At 40.4% G+C, this 20,613-nt stretch overlaps 1 protein-coding gene across 4 annotated transcripts in view; it reads left to right on the top strand.

Annotated features, from left to right (window-relative positions):
• TENM4 (teneurin transmembrane protein 4) overlaps positions 1-20,613 on the top strand; it is a 152,310-nt gene that overhangs the window by 19,360 nt on the left and 112,337 nt on the right. For all 4 annotated transcript variants that reach the window (XM_072401489.1, XM_072401479.1, XM_072401470.1 and 1 more), the window contains 2 exons: positions 2,296-2,531; positions 18,825-18,995. In XM_072401489.1, coding sequence (XP_072257590.1) covers positions 2,296-2,531; positions 18,825-18,995 — 407 coding nt within the window. The remainder of the gene's footprint in view (positions 1-2,295; positions 2,532-18,824; positions 18,996-20,613) is intronic.

The following is a 20,613-nucleotide window of genomic DNA, read 5'->3' as shown; positions in this document are numbered from 1 at the left end:
TATTAATAATATATTCTAAACAGTAAAATCACTTTATAATGAACCCTCATTCGCCTTAGCAGCTATAGGCATTGTTGAGAAGTTAATCTCAATAAGGTCACAACGTTAGCACTAAAATCTTTGCTTTTCCCTATTACATTTTATGGAGAACAAATCTTGCCAGGCTGCAATGTGAACACATGGCTGATGTTTCTGAGCTGTTAGAAACAAACTAAAAATCTCACTTTGGTGTCTATGGTTGTGATCAACGGTATAACTTTTTTACTGTTTGTTAAGAATATGTTATTACTTCTGATAGTATGGTCACAGACTATATTCTTGTTTGCTGGGTGAGCCTTCCATTGGACTAAACCAGTCATTGCATGCAAGATTTTGGCTTCAGTAGCCTGATGATTTACTTGCCCCCCCTTACCCCATCTGGAATTTACTTGTTCTTTTGTGTAATATATCCCCATGGGTTTTTCTTTTAAACCGCTTGTTAAACATAGACCCCATGCACATGATGGGCAGTTGTTAACAGGGGTAGACATAGGGAGGTACAAAGTGTGCCACTGCACAAGGACCCTGGAGGCAGCCAGGAGGGGCCCCAAATCAATTCCAAAACTCAAAACTGAAATACATATATGTGATTTAAGAGTCTCTGATTCGTATAATCCAGAACCTCCCAGTAAATCTGCAGAGCCAAACCCTCAACCGTCACTCCAATTCCACAACCGCAACTTGGTTAGGCTCCATCATTCTGATTGGATAAGAAAGAAAGTCCGCACAATAACTCAATAAATAAATAATAATAACAATAAATAAATAGTAATAAATCAATAAAATGAAAACATGCAAAGAATACATGGTATCACCCAGCAGTGCCATCAAGTGTTCTGGTAAGACTTTCATTGTTCTTATTTTGAATGATAAGACAACTTCATAAAGGACCCTTCAGTGCTCAAGCTAATTTTGAACAGATCTCCACTCCAGCCACCCAGTGCAGACTTTGACAATTTTATTAATAAATGTTTAGATCAGTGATTCTCAACCTTTTTACCATAGGGGAACCTCTTGAAATACCTTTCAGGTCTCAGGGAACCCCTTCTATAATTACTATACCCACAGCTCACAGTATATTAGTGTGGTGGTCAGTGGGATGAATGCCTCTTATATTGCTGGCTATTGGGAAGAATGTCACCCTTACAGATAGCAAAAATGATCATTGGGGGTCACTTAAACTGAACTGAGAGCCACAAACTGCTCATTGCTCCAGGAACCCCCAGGAACCCTGGTTGAGAAACACTGCTCTATACAATTTACATCAAATTTATATTTCTGCAGACAATTTAGATAAAATTAACATTTGAATATATTTAAGAATATCAAAAGAGTTTACTACTAAGGCACATATTTGGCAAAATATCCCTGTCTGCACTAGCTGGCCTCCATAAGGGTGAGACAGTTCCTCAGTCCACGTAGGCTAAAAACATTCACAGAAATTTCAATAGCTTCACTCTGTGCTTTTATCTGCTGTTGGTTAAAGTGATTTTATTTTTATTTTACATTTTCTCTTCTGAAATGTACACTGTTTAGAATAATTAGCTTTCTTTCAGTTAACAATGTTGCATGCTTTGTGTTGCTACTATAGTTCATTGTAGTGATTGTCTTGGATGTTACTGTAGTCCCCATCTCTTAAAGGTAGAAACCCATTGGCAACGTTCCTCTGATTGTGTTTTTACAATGGATCCTAAAGCCAATTATTTGGATCCCTCAAGGTGTTCGGTCAATGTTTTGGAACACAAGGGCTGTTTTGTCTTTGTTTTGGGGTCCCCAAAGATTTGGTTTCCAAAATACTGCAAGAGTACAAGAGTACAGAGTACAATATCTGAAGACCTCAGTAGAAAGTTCCAGACTCTATAGTCATAGTCATTAGTCTTCGGCTCAGGGAAGCTTGCCGAATTTAAACCATATGGACACTTGATCCTTGCCTTTTTCCATTGAGATTTTTTTACATATTTCCCAATTGTTGTACCATTTCAAGGGGCCCTGCATTTGGAATACCAGTGGATTTCTACCAATGAATGAAAGCTTCCTAGGGGAATGGGGACTCCAATATAGTTTGTTTACGTCTCTATTTATTTTCCAACAAAATTGATGGACAATCAGTGCAACATTTGTTTATAATTGAAAAAAATCATATGAATATCTAAAACTTATATATACTGTTTGCTTGTGCATGAGGGTTGAGGGACACCATAAATGAGCCATCAGCAGTCAGTCAGTATCTGATCTGCTTTTCCTTCTTTCTTGCAGGCACTTTCTCTTTAAACCCGGAGGCACCTCTCCTTTGTTTTGTACAACATCTCCGGGATATCCCCTGACCTCCAGCACTGTGTACTCCCCACCACCCCGGCCACTTCCACGAAGCACTTTCTCAAGACCTGCCTTTAACCTGCAGAAGCCGTACAAATATTGCAATTGGAAATGTGCGGCGCTAAGTGCTATCATTATCTCTGTCACACTGGTGATCCTCCTGGCCTATTTCATTGGTAAGTGTCTGCTATTTATTTATTTTTACCTCTAGAATTCAGGTTTCCCACAAAATTGATACCAACTGATGTGTGCTGAACCACTAATAAATAGATACAAGCTGTGTAATTCAGCAGAGATTAGTGGCATGATTAGGAATGAAGCATATTACTTCTCTAGAGACCAGTGAGATCACTGGAAATGCAACCTATGCTCTGGAGACCAGGGACCTAACTAATAATACGGTCTACCTATTGAATATAACATGACATCACTGAGTAATTAATTTTACCGTCCACCAGAGACCAGTGACATCACTGGCAATGCTACCTATCCAATTATTAGTTTCCAGTGACATCATTGAGTTCACTCGAGATCAATGCCAGTGTAGCCTATCCATTGACTGAAGACCAGTAACATCAATGAGAACGTAGCCTATTCATTCACAAAAGACCAATAGGATCCCTGACAATGCAACCTATCCATTGTCCCAAAACCAGTAACATCACCAAAAATGCAACTTCTCCATTTATAGGCCACCAATAAACCTGAGGGACTTGGAATATTAGCCCATATTCCCGAAGAAAGAACATTGACATCAAAACAATTCAACCTATCAATTCACTCATACCTAGTGATCTCATTAAGAATGCAGCCTATGCATCCACTAGAGATCAACAATGTTACTGGCAATGAAGCCTATCCATATATCCCAACGATATTCTGGAGTATGCAGCCTACCCATTTATAAGATAGCAGTGATATCACTGGTAATTTAGCCTATCTATCCACCAGAGACCGGTGACATCACTGACAGTACAGCCTATCGATTCACTAGAGATCTGTGACATCACTAAGAATACAACCTTTTCTGTTTTTCATAGGACCAAATGACATCACTTAGAATGCAGCCTATCCGTTTGCTAGAGACCAGTGACATCACTAACAATGCAGCCTATCCATTCATTACTTCCCAGTGACATCACTGGGAATGTTGCCTATCTATTCAGAATTGTGATATCATTGAAAAGGAAGCCTCTACATCTAACTGATGCAGCCAACTTGATTCCATGTAATGTCCACACAAAATATTTAATAGATTAGTAACCACTAGCTAATCAATCACCTGTATCCTCCAAACCAAAAAGGCTGATTCATTGTTTCTGTTTACCCGTTCCATCATAAGTAAATCCATGACCTTTGCGCACTGACCCATCGTATCCGTCACAAGGACCGTTAATTCTGGTCAAGTTTAACCGCTATAATTGCTAACCATAATTAGTCACTTCTAAAAAAGCCATGAATGATTAAAATTCAAATTAATCCGTTCGGCTTTCTACAAACATATTTAACAAAAAGATTCTATCTGATCTCATCAACAAGAGAGAGAAAAAAAGATATTTAATTAGATTTTGATGAAAAATTGTGTTTAATTTATTACATAATCAATTATTAATTACTGCAATAAGGAGAGTTGGCTGGGTTTACTAATTAACTCATTTAAAAATTATGAATAACCTTTCAGTGAGTAATTATTTCTTACGTCCTGCCACCAAACGGAATAGAGACGGTTTCCTAAAGACACAGTTGTCGATATTGATATACTCCGTCCTTTTCACTTCTGCTTGAAGGGCTACAAATTGTGTTAGACAAACTCACATCTTGTAAGGGCATTTATCAACATGAATGCCAAGCTGGCTTATCACCCTGAACCTCTGTAACCTTACCCAGATAACTGTATTCCGTGGGACACTGACCTTAGACTTAAAGGGGACCTGTTATACCTCAGTTTAAAATGGACCCTTGGCTGAAAAAAATTAAGATAGGAAACATACAAAATGTGTACTGTGTGCACCCTGCAAATATACCCTTTTCTTAGGTAGCCCGTTTCCTTTGCATTCCGTCTCTTTGCTGTCCCTCATTCCTTTCCTTTATATATTTAAGATCATTTAGGCCACTGCTGCCTCTGACTTCTAGTTTCACCCAGTTTGAAGTGAGATCTGATAATGCTTTCGCTCATTCTTCTGCTTCCCAGAGAGGAAACTGTACCTGAGATCCTGCAATGCAAGAATCTCCCTGCTTCAGCTTATTTTATGCATCTGTGTTTCCAGTTGGCAAATGTTTTCAATCCTGGATCCCCCATGATTGTCTATCTTCTCCTGTCTTGGAAAATCAGGTCCATAGAATCAATTTCAGTTTTTTTCATCAAAAGTGACTTGAGTTAGGGGGAGCAACCCAGGCAAGTGTTCTAGTGTCTTGGAATCACAGGAAACTCCAACAGCATTTCCAGCATAGTTTCCTTTTTTCCATTTTACATTATTCATTGGAGGATAAGGAGAGCTGTATATGCAAGTATATGGACATGGTTCCAAATTATTGAGGTCAGATGTTTCCTGCTAATGCTACAGCATACAAAATTATTTCTAACTGTGTGTGAACAGATTGGCAAAGAACCATTTCTGTTCCAGCATGACTGCACCCCTGTGTACCAAGCCAACTCCATAAAGGTTGGATGGGTTTAGCATGAAGGAATGGCAGTGTACTGCACAAAGCCATGACTTCAACCCTACAAAACAGATACATTGGAATGACAATTGTTGGTCTTTTCTTCTCCAGAATCCAAATCTATACCACATATTTTTGGCTAAATGGCACAAGTTCCCATAGATATCCTCCGAAACATTGCCGAAGATTTTCTTCAAAAAATTGAAGTTGGTATAGTCACAAACGAGGAACCACCATATTAATGGCCGTGGCTTTGGAAATTCTAAAGCTGCATACATACGTGCAATTGTTGTCGTTGGAAAGGATCTTTCACGATCCTTTCCAATGACTAAGATTTGCACTGTACATACAGCACCGTTCTGCTCTATGGAGAGGGGAGGGGGAGAATGAGGGAGCTGCACCCTGCTGCGCACTCTCCCCCTTCACTCCTATTAGGATCGTTTGTCATCCACCGTTCGTGGATCCGCCAGGACGGTCATTTGGACGATGGACGACGGGCGCTGTACACATGCCAGATTCTCGTCCGATATCAGCCCCAAGCCGATTATCGGGCAAGAACCATTGGACGTGTGTACGTAGCTTTACAAATTCATTGACATGATGGTCAGGTTTCCAAAAACTTTTGGCAATATAATGTAGAAGAAACTTTCCAAGGGTTTAACTATCTGTTAACTATCTATTTACCAAGAACGAAAATGAAAGATTTAGGTTGACCTGCTAATTGAAATGAATGATATAAAAAATAATTAACCATTATCATAAAAAAATTGCAAACATTTTAGATTTATTTATATTAAAAAGAAAGACTGGAGCAAATTGAAAAGTGTGGCACTCATTTCCTACATTAGGATATTGTTCCACATTATAAATTCACATGAAGCAGATCAGGATTGGATGAAATGATATCCTTTAGTATATTAGTTTGTAAGCCCACACATCACACATAGTGAACGCATATTTTTAGTTGTAGAATAAAGAGGCCCCTCTACTAAAGAGCAGCCTTATATCGATTACTTTCTGTGACAGTTCTGCAGATCTGTAAATTGAAAGTCTTCCAGCGTGAACAATAAATAATCATCCTCTGATTATCTCCTGTGCTGGGCCCATGGCTGAAATATTAGGGAGGCCAGCAGATGGATTTTCACCTCGGCACTGCTCTCGCTTTTGTGTTCCATACAAGACTGATCGGCTCCAATCAGAATGTTTAGGCGAAGAAACCTAAAGAGACTGAATCTTGTGACAGCTTTATAAATTCTGATTTTACCCATAGCAGCTTGTTCAAATCATTTTTAGTATTTATGAGGATTTTTTATGTAACTAGGTAACTAAGTGAGAAGTGAAAAGTGAGAAGGTATTAGTACAATGTAAGCATGCTGAATACAATACATGTCTTTATTTAGGTCTTGGTATGGTCTTACTACAGCCATTAACCTGCTTTTTGAATGAACTGTTCTGGAACAAAAAAGCCCAAATATAGGGAAAAATTTTAAATATGGCGGCAGATCCCCGGTATGTGATCGGTCACATGACAAGCCTCCCGTCCAATCATGGAATTCTCTCAGCTCTGCTGATCGGTCACATGACCAGCCTCTCGTCCAATCATGGAATTCTCTCTGCTGTTTTAGGTAAAGAGAATACCCAAGGCTGTCAAAGTTGTCTTAGTTTTATGAATGGGCTATACAATCCATTATTTAGTTCAGTGTACAGAAAGAGTGGATATTTGGTCAAGGTAAAGTCTCATTAAACCCCACCCAACCTAATAATAATGACTTTGCACATTATTGCTCTTCAAGTCTGCAGTCATAGCCCTGTGTAAGCTCTGAACCACTAAGGCTACACAGGTCCAAGCACTTTATAATAGGAGAAGGTTACATGATCCACCATAGCTAGTAGCTATCACCACTATTACCTTATTACAGTCACAGGGAGAAGGCCCTTGGGAATATTTTTTTTGACTGATTGCTGCCTATGCCCCTTCTACTTATCCCTTTTGCCACAAGATGGAAGAAAGTGGCCACTTTGGCAGCTAAATGGTTTTTATGGGCCACATCCTGTAGATTTAGCCCCACTGTTGGCCAATAGAATCTCCAAAGATAGGAGGGCATTACAGTAGGAGAGAGCACATCACAGGGGATACGTTTTGTAGGATTAAAGGGTTCCAGAAAGAGACCAGGTAGGTATGTGTTTAGTGCACAATATGTGTTCTATTAGGTGTGTGAGGGCCCATAACTATCACAGCTGGGGTCACTAGTTAGGTAGCCCTGGACACAGGCACACAGGTTGCAGGAGTGCCAGTAATTGCCTCTCCTCTTCCTTTCTGAAGGTATGGGGTCCCATCCAAAGGTTTGCTACAGGGTTCCATGATTTCTAATTACATCATTGTAACCAAGAGCTCTGTTGGAGCAAGATGGGAACACAAGTGAGTATGAGTGGATCTAGTCAGTTGGTTTTTAAAGAAACCTTTGTCATTTTGCCCTGAATGGCACCAAGCCAGTATATACCCTTTTAGCTGTGTACCGTCAGGCAGCTTGCAGAGTAACAGCTGTCCACACTTCTGTTGGCTTCTGGCTCACACTCTTACAAAGTTACCAATTTTAAAGCTAAACCCCAGGCAGATTTACAAAACTTTACTATCCATTCACCTCCTACGGGTATAAAGGTGACCTAGCTGTGTTGAATTAACGCAGAACAAAAAGTTCAGGTCACCGTCTGGGCTGTGCTGTGTAACTCTTAGAACTAGATAGACAGATATAGAAGTGGAAGATAAAACAATGGTGTACTTGGCTGTTTGCCCCGAGTTAGGTTTAATTAAGGAATACATTGACCAAGTTAGCATTTGATATTTAGTTTTTATCATAGACCCAGTTACAACTGGTCCTCTTTTCGGGCTGTGCTATTTTTTATTTACTTGTTTCATCTGGCAGAGCATTGGTGGAAGCCAAACAATAGCATAGCTGCTTAACGCCTCCATAGGACATGTCACCGTGATCTATGACGGGCTTAAGATGCCTTGTAGAAAGCTAAGATCAGCCTGAGGGGAGTCTTAGGTTTCATGGCTGATTGTTCGGGAAGACTAGAGTTACTCTGAATGTCTGTCACATTTGCACTGTTTGTACAAAAGCTCTATAAACCCGCCGACCATATCTTTCGCATTTACATGATCGTGTCCCTAATCCATTTTTATTGGCGCTGTAAATCCCCTAAGTGAAGCACTATGCAGCTTAACAGATGGATTCTGTGCCGTCTGGATCCCACAGTACGGTATATCCCCCTTTAAGTATGAGATGTTTCGGTGTCCGTGTGCCGTGGTGCTCTGCCTGGCGGCTCAGGCAACGGTTTTCGTCATAGAGGAAGGAATTATTTATCACGAGACAACTGCGAGCAATGAAACACAATAGGGTGTGAGGGCTTTTGTGTTGAGTGACCGTTCACATGCTTGTTGGGCTTTTATGGGAGTTATTCCCAGGGAGGCTTTAAATGGAAATCATATTTATAGATTGGGATTGGTTCTTTATTAAAGATGGCGGACGTTTTCTGATGCCTGTAAGGTAAAAAACCATATACGCTGCCATCCATTGGCTGATGTTTTCAGTAGATTTATGTCAAAGAAACATTATATCTGATATCTATAGATCTAATCATTGATTGGAAATGCCTATTCTTTGATTGGGTGCCTCTCCGCTAGGCTATTGTAAAACAGCATGGAGCTCTTTCGAACTACCAGCAGCCAATGGAAGCCATTTACAGTAACAACACATTACTGCCATCTATACCTGATGTTTTTGTGAACAACACGGAACTCTTCTTTTAGTTGCTAGTTGTTAGTGTTCCTTGCTGATTTACATTACCAGTTAGTATGAATGGGGGCCAGTTTGCCACAAGCAAATGGGGAGGCAGCTAGCCCTTGGACACCTCAGCAACAATGGACACCATTTAAATGTTTTTCTATCATTTTACCTTTGAGAAACCATTGTAATTAACTTCAGATCTCAGGGAATCCCTGCTTAAACCAATTTATTGGGGTTCAGTTGGTAAAAAGCCTTCTTCATTGGTGCCCCTTTACAGTTATGTCTTAAATGCCACCACAATCGGCAACTATAGTTAGAGTCATTCAGCTGGCCCTTCCATATGGTTTTGGCCCCAGGCATTATTAAATCTGGAATCCCCAGCAACCTCTGTAGGGATCCTGATTGAGCATATCTTTGTAAGATGCAGTCCCTTGGTTTAAATAAATACCATATTTTATGTTCTTTCATAACTTTGTCTATTTATATAAGGCATAAGGTGACGGCACAGCCATATCCTCACTCCCCATAAGTATGCCAGCTGTTGTGCTTGGTTAGCTCTATTGCAGATGCTCTGGGTAAAATAAATAGTACATGGCGGTCTGAAGCTGCCGTGCCCAGCCACCTGATTACCAGGCAATTGCAAAACCCATAGCAAGCTTCATTTGAGAGCACTAATCATCATCAATAGGCCAAGGTGCCGCAATCACGCCTCATCAGACGGCGGACGGCCATCCATGAAATGCTGAGCCGACCGCTTATCCTCGGCACAGCCTGGCAGGAGGCCTCTCGCTATAGCTGCCTGCCCTTGTTTTGCTAATTAAACTGAATACCCAATTGAAAGTAACCCCTTGCTAATAATACATATACACACAAATTAAATCTTCATTACCAGATCTGTGGGGCTATACAATAATTGACTCTGCTAAATTGTGACTGATAATAGGGCAGATTTTTCCTTAGGAAAAGAAAAAAAACTGTGCTGAAAATATTGTACAAAAATGAACTTCAGTACTAGTTGGGCGTGAAAAGAAAAGAAAGAAAACTCCATTAGCCGCCCTCTACAGTAAGGCAGTGCAAATGGAAAGACTTGAAGTACATGAAAATCCTAACTGTGTGACAATTGATTTGCTAAAGAACAGTGCATTATAAAAATTGCCATTTTTCAAAAATAAAATACTGGTTTTCACCTTTTTTGTTTTTCGTTCTATGTTTAATATCAGGAGCAATGGCTGTATAGAAATTCTTGGCTGGGTTTTGCTGGCAACAGCAAATGTGTGTTGGCATGTCTGCATGGGGTCGCCATAGGGTGAAAACACAAGTAACAATTTCAAGACAGGTATATAGCCTTACTATGGCAGAAAGTGTCTAAACAAGGACTTTCATGGTAGGGTCACCAATTATTTTAGGCAGCGATCAAACCTATGCAGTGCATTATCGCATATCATAAATGAATTCCGGTCCCCATTTGATCCATTCTCGGGTCTGAAATGAAAGCAGAAACAACAGTTTTGATTCTGGAGATCCATCCCCTCCATTTGCACCATTCCCAGCTGCTTTCATGCAAAAATGACATTTACTGTAGTCCATGCCTAGAAATATCAAAGGGGTGCAGTACATAGGACCAGCCGCTGCACCCCAAAAAGCCTATAGTCCAATATATGTTCCAAACTACAATCGCTATAGGATCAGTTTGGCTAGATGCAACATACCCAATGTAATGCTTGTGTTGCACAAAGACTGGACCACCTAAAGCAGCATTTCTCAAGCTTTTTAACATGGGAGAACCCTTGAAATAGCTTTCAGGTCTTCAGGGAATTCCTTCTATAATTACTATATCCAAAGCTCACAGTACATTAGTCATTGGGAGGAATGCTAATTAAATTAGTGACCAGTGGAAAGGCTGTCACACTTACAGATAGCCAAAAAGATCATTCGTATCTAATAAGTTGACCTCAAGGAACCCCTAGCAACATCTGGAGGAACCCTAATTGAGGAACGCTGACGTAAAAGAAAATCAGCAGTTACCCTAAACAAGAGGGAAGCATAGGAGCATCAAAGCCTATGTAAAAGACAGCGCACAAATGACAAGATTGCTAAGAAAGCAGAAAATGTTCCCTCCAGCTTCTACAGCACCACTGTCTTCGCTTCCTTGCGACAACCAAGTTTATGCAAGGTGGAACCGCCATAGAGGCAGGCCATTGCTCCTTAATGGTCCTGTTGCTGGTGAATTTCCCGCAGTTTTAGGATCACGGACCTGATCCATCATAGATAATGCTGATGGGCTGCTGAGTTTACACTCCGAGCTCTCCAACACCCAGCATGTTAAAGAAGGTGAAGGGTCGTGTTTTCCTGGTACAGTGCTTGCTTAACAGGGCGGCTAACAGGCTGCTCCACCAGGTTTTATATAAATGCCAAATATCTCCAATGTAAAACCTCCCTGTCCATGGCTGTAAATGTTACATGGATCTGTTTTATATTAAAAAAATGTTTAATTCACTGTTCCCCAAAGTTAATTTGTTGCTAGGAGTAACAGCAATCATTCCCCCCTTGCTGGAGTTCTTAGAAATTATCTCACCGTCTGCAAATCTGCCGTAATTTCACAAGGTCGGGTTATCGGTACTGTCTGTCTTCTTTTTTTGGCAGTGAGTAATATAAAAAAAAAGAATTGAACTAAAACCACAAGTAAATTGAAGGTAAAGATGAGACAAGCAATAGATCATTCCTGGACTGGTGATGAGAATGAGACACCAGCGCAGATGATGAAATCCACCCTCTGAACTGTGGGAGGTTTATCGAGTGCAGCTCTGAGCTCTCATCCAAACAACTGACTGAAATCAGGGGAAGAGAGATGCGATGAGGCAAAAAGAAAAAACCTCTGGTGTGGAAACCAATGGGTTTAATGCTGGGGGCAATGAAACACAGATGGGGGACACTTTATGCTGCTCCATTCAGCCGTTTTTGGGTTGTAGTTGTTGTGTGACCCCAGCAGGCAATTCTGCAAAAAGGATCATTGATTTGTAATGGTAGTGAGTTCCAGGAGCTCCAGCAGTCTTCTCCACAGATATCCAAAAACAGGACAAAAAATGGTTTTGGCCACCCATTGCATGATCCTGTATGGTCGATACCACATAGGTCACCTTTGGGTTTGGTTTTATGTATCAGTCCAATACCAACCATTCTGTTCGTCATGGAGCCCCTTTATTCCGGCGCCCTCACGCCGGCAGCACATAATGCGCAGCAGATGTTGCCCTCTTTCAAAAGCTTTTAATTTCACACTCTGTAATTAATTAGTTTGGCTGTTTATTAACCACACTTGAGGCCTGGGAAAGGCGAGAAAATGCCAGAACAGCAGTGTATGTGTTTTGTGTTTTTCCTTTCCTAGCGTTTTTGCTGACTGGTCAGAAATCTTGTTGGGGGTCCTTTGGTCCTCCACTCGGCTGGTCGTGTCTCTTTGTACCTCAAGCCAATCTATCATGATCATCTCTCTGTTGGCTAAACTCCTTTGATTTCATCTTGGTGCCCCGAGAGGCAACCATTATCTTGACCTTGTGAATTACTGTCTCACAACATCTTTTATCATCTTTAGCACCCTTTAGGTTCTTGATTTGTATTCTTCTGCTTGTTGGAGGTTTGTAATCGCTGATAAATCTTTTCTTTAAAGGGAGCTGACTTGTGTAGATCCAAGGTAAAGGGTGTTTGCAGCAATTTGCTGTGCCAGGATTTTGGTTGCAATTTCTTTTGCAGCTTTTTTATTTTAGTTTGCCATTTTTATATATTATACCATGGGGTTACTGTAGATCGTTTTTCAACTAAATCAGATGCAGTTTTATAAAGCCATCTTTGCAAAGAAAAAATGTGAAGGAATTTTATATAGGAGTTTAGATTTATAGGTTTTTGTTTGCATAACTGGATATGTATTCAACAGTTTTTCAGTAAAGGTTATTGGGGGCAATGTTTGGAATGGAACCATGTCCAGATGAGGATCTGGCACATTGGTGAGCTAAATGCCGTTGGGTGTACGACTTTGCACATTGTTCACCAGCCTGGTGACAGTTTCTCATCATTTCATGTGAAACCTTGGCCCTGATTTTTTAAAGCTCTCCAAGGCTGAAAAGGATACACTATCATCACTGAAGCTGGGTGATCCAGCAAACCTTGAATGGATTTCTTCAAAGTCGTTTTCTATTTCCTAGCAAATGTTTTGAATCCTGGACCAGATCCATTCCAGGCTTGCTGGATCACCCTGATTACTGATGAAAATGTATCCTCTCTAGCCTTAGAGAGCGTCATTAAATCAGAACCCTCAAAAACACTAAAAATCTTAATTGATCGACTTGTTAGCCAAGGAGTCATAAATTCAATATGAACGTTACATACTTTTATCTAGACACATCTACACTTCTATTGGAGGATAAACTTGGAGTATTTCTCAACCCAAGAATAATGTCCACCATGTTTTAAATTTGGTGATCCCCTTAGTTTTCTTTCTTTTCTTTGTAGGCCTTTTTTTCCTTTGTCGATCCTTCCAGTAACACATGTATTGTTGTAAAATGGAAGTGATAACTGACCATTCTGTACAAAGAGCAGCCTTAATTCTCCAAGATATGACTTTAGCCTTCTTATCTTCTCCATAACATAGGGGAAATTTCTCATAGTCTGCATAGAGAGCTGGGATTGAGAACTGATAGGAGTGTATTGCTAATTTATCAGCTCACCAAATGTTTACAGGATCAACTAGGCCAGCTGTAGTGTGTTGGGAATCACAGTAAATGAACTTTTTGAACCTTTAGTTCTGAATTTCCTGTTCTATATTGATATGGTGTCACTGTTGCCATGCACCACACTGTTTTTTTGGGTCTATATGGGGCTGTATTTCCATGCTTTGAATTGGCAACATGCTAATAAAAGGTTGATTAGTAATAGATTTAAACTAATAGATTAGTTTAAACCCATGTAATTCTATGTACAGGTATATAAATGCAAATTTTTATTTCCAAATTTAAAAAACAAAAGCGTGTGAAGATTTGTTCATTGATATGAAAGAACATTAAATAAGTCATCATTGCAGTAAGTGATCTCGGGAACCCCACACACTGTGGCCCAGTGATCCAAGGCTTGGCCCATCTGTCTTTGTCACTTGTATTGCCTCCCAATATGACCTTTTCTTGCCGGTATCATCACCCTCTCAGTAACCGGAGACTCTCTCCGCACATTCATCTTCCTTCCCAGGACCCCTGCCAGCTCACTTAGCACTACATCAGACTGTATTATGGATAAACAGTAAACGGCGTATCGTACGCCGTTTAGGAAGAGGGAATTTAGGGATTAAATGTATTGAAAATGCAGGAATGTAAAGTGTGTCATAATTCTTTTTGGGATACAATGGTTCTGTAGTAGAGTAGAGGAAGGGTACAACCCTGCTTTCTATCGGAAGAACCCGTTGTCAGCAAGGTTGTGGATCAAGGGCAATCTGCAATGGGGTTTCACCTTTCCTGTACTCCACAATAGAAGAATATTTGTATTTCAGTCTGTGTCACAGTTGTAGAGTTCCCTTTACTTCCAGTCTAATCCTTGAGGACAGGAAGTAAGGAAAATCTAACAGCCCTAAAAAACAGCAAACCTGGAAAAGGTTCCAACCAACCCCCAACTGTATCCAAATCTAAAAAGAATATTTTACCTGGACATAAACTTTAATATGTCTTGAGGAATAAGTGGAGGGATGACATGCCTAAAATGTTAAATTCATAAAGGGTGTGAACAAGCACGTGCAGTATCCTCCCCAGCCCCTTTTTACTGGGCGCACTATCTGGCACTTTTCTATAACCACCCGGCTGTTTTTGGGTGTCACTGAAAAGTTGGGTCACAATATAGGGGCCGCCACCGTCTACAGCTTCTTTCCACCCAACTTCCCCAACTCTGGGGAGAAGAATTCTTGTGGTAGTTTCTTTATTTTCAGCTGTCTGTGATGCCGAATGTACAGCTCAATCCTGCAAGATCAAGACAAGATTCAGAGCCTGAGAAAGTAATGAGAAAGGAGCAATAGCATGGAGTTCCCTAACAAGGGTTGTTCCGATGAATTGGCATGGAGTATAGGGAAATCTTCCAATGGGGACACTTTGGGAGATTTCCTCTAAATTTCTGCTGTCTATCTGGAACCGAAAATGAATAGAAGTTTCTTCAATGGTTCACAGAGAGATTTTAACTTATCCTTTTTTCTAATGATAAGCACAATGACAACAACAGGCATGATAAAAAGTACACAGGGGTAGTTTTAAACAATTCAAGATGGCGGATCTCATTTGTAAAAGGATACATTGGCCTACACAGAGGGTAAAATACCAGCTGAACCCTCTCTGTAATATAAATATGCTTTGTAGCAATGTTTCCTGTACCTAAGCTTTCTGATATTGTGTTTTTTTTTTTTTTTTTTGCTCAAATGCTAAACCAGAAAGAGATGTTTGCCTGGAAACGCTTTGTCTGTGCCCACAACTCGGAGAGTCATCTTGTATCCGCATCACTTGCGTGTACTCATGTCGGCGACTCGTTCAGTAAGCACCATTTCTCATTCTTGAAAGAAGTAGCGTCCGCTGATATCCATATTGTAATTATCTGCCTGCACTGCACGGCATTCACGCCACCTGTCTCTCCGCCGTTACTTGATCTTTGCCGTTCAATTACGTTTAAGGCCGGTGTTTGTTCTTGGGAGCGCTTTGTTCATTTGCGAGACTGATGGTTAGTCAGAGAGCATATTATTCACACTGATGTATTTATCTATTTAACACAAAGCAGTTACCTCTCAGTGCTCAGACCGCAAACGAGATTGCATTACAAATTACTTTCTGTAAGAGAGAAAGGTATTTGTGAGCTTTGCCTTGTCTAACCGTCGTTTCGATTTCATTTTTACACTTCGTAGATCAGCTCATTAACTCCTTCATCATGGGCGCAATGTTGGCTTAGTACAGGTTAAATTTGCTGGAGATCGCAATTCACATCAGTTTACCGAAACGGAGGTGAAACGCGTGGTCTCGTGAGAGCAGCCCCCATCCCACCAATAACGTTCTTTGTTCTTTAGTTTTGTTCCTATCATTCTCATGCATCCATACCGTGCTCAGCAGCCCGCAATGCTTTTTGGTTGTTCTGCGTGTTTTCCACCAAGGACAATTTTGGGTGGAGCCAATTACCCATTTTTATTATTTTTATTATTATTATTATTAATATTATTATTATTAATAAACAGGATTTATATAGCGCCAACATGTTACGCGCTGTAAATTAAATAGGGGTTGCAAATGACAGACAGATACAGGCACTGCCCCGAGGAGCTTACAACCTAAGAGGAGGAGAAGTAGCACACAATAGGAGGGACATATGGATTGAAGAAGACGCGTGAGCAAGTTTGAAAGGATGAGTTTTGAGTGCTTTTTAACGGTGCAGAAAATAGGAGCAAGCCGAATAAGAAGTGGAAGACCAATGCAGAGAGTTAGGGCAGCTGTAGAAAAGTCTTGGAGCCGTGCATGTGATGAGGTTATGAGTGAGAAAGTCATTAGTAGGTCATTGGAAGAGCGAAGAAAATGGATGGGGACGGTATTTTTCTACCAGGCCAGAAAGATAAGTGGGACAAGAATGTCCTAGTGGGAAGTGGGAAAAAAAAATTAAAATTGCATGTTTTTAGAGGTGTAGGTGGAAGAGGGATCTGGAGCGCCTTGGGGAGACCATGGAAACACTGTGCAGATATTGTCCTGGTTGAGATTTGAAACAGAGACCCCAGAGTGTGGTGTAAATCCAACCAAAGAGCCGCGTTACTAGACACAGCAATGACATGGAGATTGGGGAAGAGGGGGATATCAGTGAGCACCATGGTGGACACAGAAGATCTGCACTCCCTGAAGTGACTTTTGGAGAAAGATTTCCCATTCACACAGAGCAGGCAGCAGAGAAGATAACTATTTACTCTTCTTCATTTGCAGACATTTTTGCAATTAATCTTTGTAATTCCACTTTAAAAAATTTCCTTGTGAAATCGTATTTTTTATCCGAGGCCTCTGCCGTTAAACGCTGTGCCTGTCAAGCCGATGTCACCTACGCTTCTTCCTCATCCATTTCTGTTGCTGTCAGACTTAATTGCATTCTTTCCACCTGATTCACAAAGGTCAGCGACTTGAATGTTGTTCACGTAATCAATACAGATCCATAGTAAAATATTAATAGAGATCACGGTTGGGTTTAATGGATTCTGGCATCTGCATACTTCATAGCAGCTGTCCGATAAATCATACGTGGTCTGGCAGCTGGTAACTCGGCATTGCACAGGTGGAGCAATATGTGTAAACCTCTGCCATCCTCTGGATGGAGTGATGGGGGGTGCGGGTCATTGCACGGTGTGACCCTGGGGGTTGTAACAAGCAGGGCACCCTTGTTTGATCAGAGCTGCATGGAGTTCTGGGTTACAATAACAATGCTCTGTCCACCAAGCAGCAGGACAATGCTTGTGTTGTAAGATGACACTGGTGTGAACATAATGTGACCCTGGATGAACTGCAGATAAAAAAAAAACAACCACAAACCCTGCAAACATTGAACTCTGAGAATAAAAATACAATGCCTATGGCTTGAAGCTTTTGTATCAAATATACTTTGATTGTAAAAAGGAAAGAAAGTAATGAAGGAACTTTGTTGGCAATATTCCTAACCGTTTCCAATAATTACCATTTTGATACTAATACAATCACTTTAATATAATTTCCTAAAACACTGAATTACATAAAATGTTTCTGGACTCTAATATAAACAATTGCAGCTAAAAATTAGACACATAACCTCTACACGTTTCGTGGGACTAGCCCACTTCTTCAGGAGCGATTGGTTCTACAATTGAAAAGATATACATATATTACAAACAGTTTTATCACCAATATACCATTGTACATAATAAATACAGTGATCACATGTATGCAAATGTATCTAATAATTACCAGTTTTTGAAAACTCCTCCCATATAAAGGGAAAGGGTATAGAACAAAAGGGACAAGGCAACAAGGGATACCGCATCAACACTTTATGTGCCAAAAAAGGTAATCAGGGTCTTAAGCATTATGTACTGAAAACAAAAAAATAAAAAGTTTTACCCTAAAACCTTGAAACCTTAGAGACTTTCTCTTACTTGTTTCTTTATACCATTGCCAAAGGGGCAGTTGCTGCAATTTTTTGGATCATTCATACCATTGGTGATGTAGTAGGCACCCCTGTCATGGTTGCCTAGAGATTTGTATACTGAATCCCTATCCTTACATGTATTACCCCACACCGTTATCAGAACACAATGGCCATTTTATAAAGCTGTCCAAGATTGGAGGAGATAGACCATCATGGAAGAACCTAAGCCATGGATCTGGTCCAGGATTGAAATCTTTTGCCTAATATTAGCAAATGATATTTAAGAAATTCATTCCAGATTTGCTGGATCCTCCATGTTCACCAGCCAAGTAAAGTCACCAAATACATCCTTCTAGGTCTCTGTTGGTGAGGTCTTCATAATAAAGGTTCATGGTCATTCTTGGTGGTGGAATGTTTGCACAGCTTGTTTGTGGTTATACATTGAGCATATGGTCTATACAGAGGTCAAACTCATGACCTTGGCGTTATTTACACCACACTCTAACCAGCCAAGCATGCTGGTCCCATAACCCAGAGGGCAAAGAACCGCTATGTAATTTTAATGCCTTTTTTCCCAATACGGTGTTGCAAATTATTCTGAAGATACACATCAGCTGTTTTATTAGTAAACCCTTGTGATAGCAGCTTGTCTAATGTCATTAATGATGATGATGTCAAATGTTCCTGGTTGTCCAGGCTGAAAATTGGTTTCTCCTGTAAAATGGCTGTTTTATGACAATATTGGTATGACTGACCAAAGTGATTGGTTGCGTTGTGTTGCATTTTTTGCGCAATATATATAAACTTGGAGTAATAATTGAAGTCCAACCATGAATACCAATGATTATTCTTCATTACTCTTCACAGCCATGAACCTTTTTGGCCTAAACTGGCACCTGCAGCCCACGGAAAGACAGATGTTTGAGGTCCCAGACGACAAAGCCAGCAGTTGGCCCTTACCTACAGACGTCACCTTGTACCCATCAGGGGGGACGGGCTTAGTGTTACCCGAAAGGAAAGTCAAAGAACCTGGTGAAGGTAGGATGTGCTATAGTTGTCTTAAATGTTGTCCTGTGTCACCCATCAAGCATCTGTAAACATTACGTACATCTGTGGCCAACCCTCACGGTCCTTAAACACAAGGGGTCTGTCTGCCCTGCAATGTATACTGTGGATTTTTTTGGTCTTTTCCAAGTTAATATGAAAACTCCTTTGCTGTATTGCCAGTAGTTTCCAGCATTTTAAATTACTCATGGGACCTCAAGCAAGGCCACCAACCTAATATGTAACCTTCTACTGGCTCCACCAAAGGCATCAGCTCCCAATATATTTTAGTAAATTGTGCAGGGAGTATTATGGATAAGGCAGAAGGCCATTGATGCTCTCCAAAAAAATACTAGTCCTCTGATCTTGGCTTCACCATACTCAATTCTGAGAACCCTGAACAACCATATGTAAAAAATTACAGCCCAGGAAGAGCTAAAGTTCCTCACTCATATAATGTAAATATTTTATCAGCCATTGAACACCATTAGCCACATAAATTTTACTATATTTTCCCTGTGAACCAAAAATAGGTTATAACCCTTCTTTATTATATCCCAAGTTTTAGCTCGGGTTAAGTTGTATTATAGAAACATTTTGAGTCCCATTTCAACAAGTGGAGCACAACTAGAGAGATCCCCTTGTCTGTTTCCATTTATATCCTCTTGATGGCATTAAAAATTAATTTATTATTAGTCTATGTCAGTATTTCTCATCCAGGGTTCTGTGGAACCCTAGGGGTCGTCCAGAGGTTGCTAGGGGTTCCTTGATCAATGAGCAATTTGTGCCTCATTTTAAGCAATCCCGAATTATCTTTTTGGCTATCTGTAAGAGTGATATTCTTCACAATGGCTAAAAATGTAAGTGGCATTCTTCTTAGAGACTACTGCACTAATGTACAGTGATCTGTAGATAAAGCACAGTGTTCTCCCTAGGCCCTTTTAGCAGGGCACTCCACCAAGCACTTTTCGTTAACCACCTGGCAGTTTTTTGGATGGTTACTAAAAAGCCAAGTCACAATACAGGGGCTGCCACCCGCCAACAGCCTCTTCCCATCCAGCTTAAAACAAATTCTGGGAAGAATACTGTAGTAATTATGCAAGGGTTTCCTGAAGACCTCTTTTTTTCAAGGGGTCCCCACATGGTAAAAAGATTGACAAACACCGGTTTAGAAACTCTTTGTAATTTGCAATACCGGAATTGTTGTTGGTTCCCATTTACTCAGCGTCCAAGAATTGAAGTTGTGCAGTTGAATATTGAACCTCACCTGATGAGCTTTCCAAAAATACTCCGCTTTTTTTCCACTGATATAATTTAGCATCAGGATTTGACAGAAGTAAATAGGCCAGGAATAACCCTTCAGCTTTATATTAAACATGTGACAGCTTAATCCAGCTGGAAAATGATCATAATTGAGAATACCTTTCTTGGAAATTGCGGACCGAGGACAATTAACAAACGTCTGCTCTGTATCACCGTGCGGAGTTTAAGCGCCGGCCATTCGATTTAGACTCCTGATGTAGTTATGTTCTGTTCTTTTTGGGCTAATTGCACCTTCCTTTGATGGGGCACCCCTGTTCTATATCATCAGTGTATGTTTTATGATGTCTAC

This window comes from Pyxicephalus adspersus, chromosome 1 (assembly GCF_032062135.1).
Source record: "Pyxicephalus adspersus chromosome 1, UCB_Pads_2.0, whole genome shotgun sequence".
In the NCBI taxonomy this organism is placed as follows: domain Eukaryota; kingdom Metazoa; phylum Chordata; class Amphibia; order Anura; family Pyxicephalidae; genus Pyxicephalus; species Pyxicephalus adspersus.
This window is presented reverse-complemented; position numbering and strand designations above follow the sequence as displayed.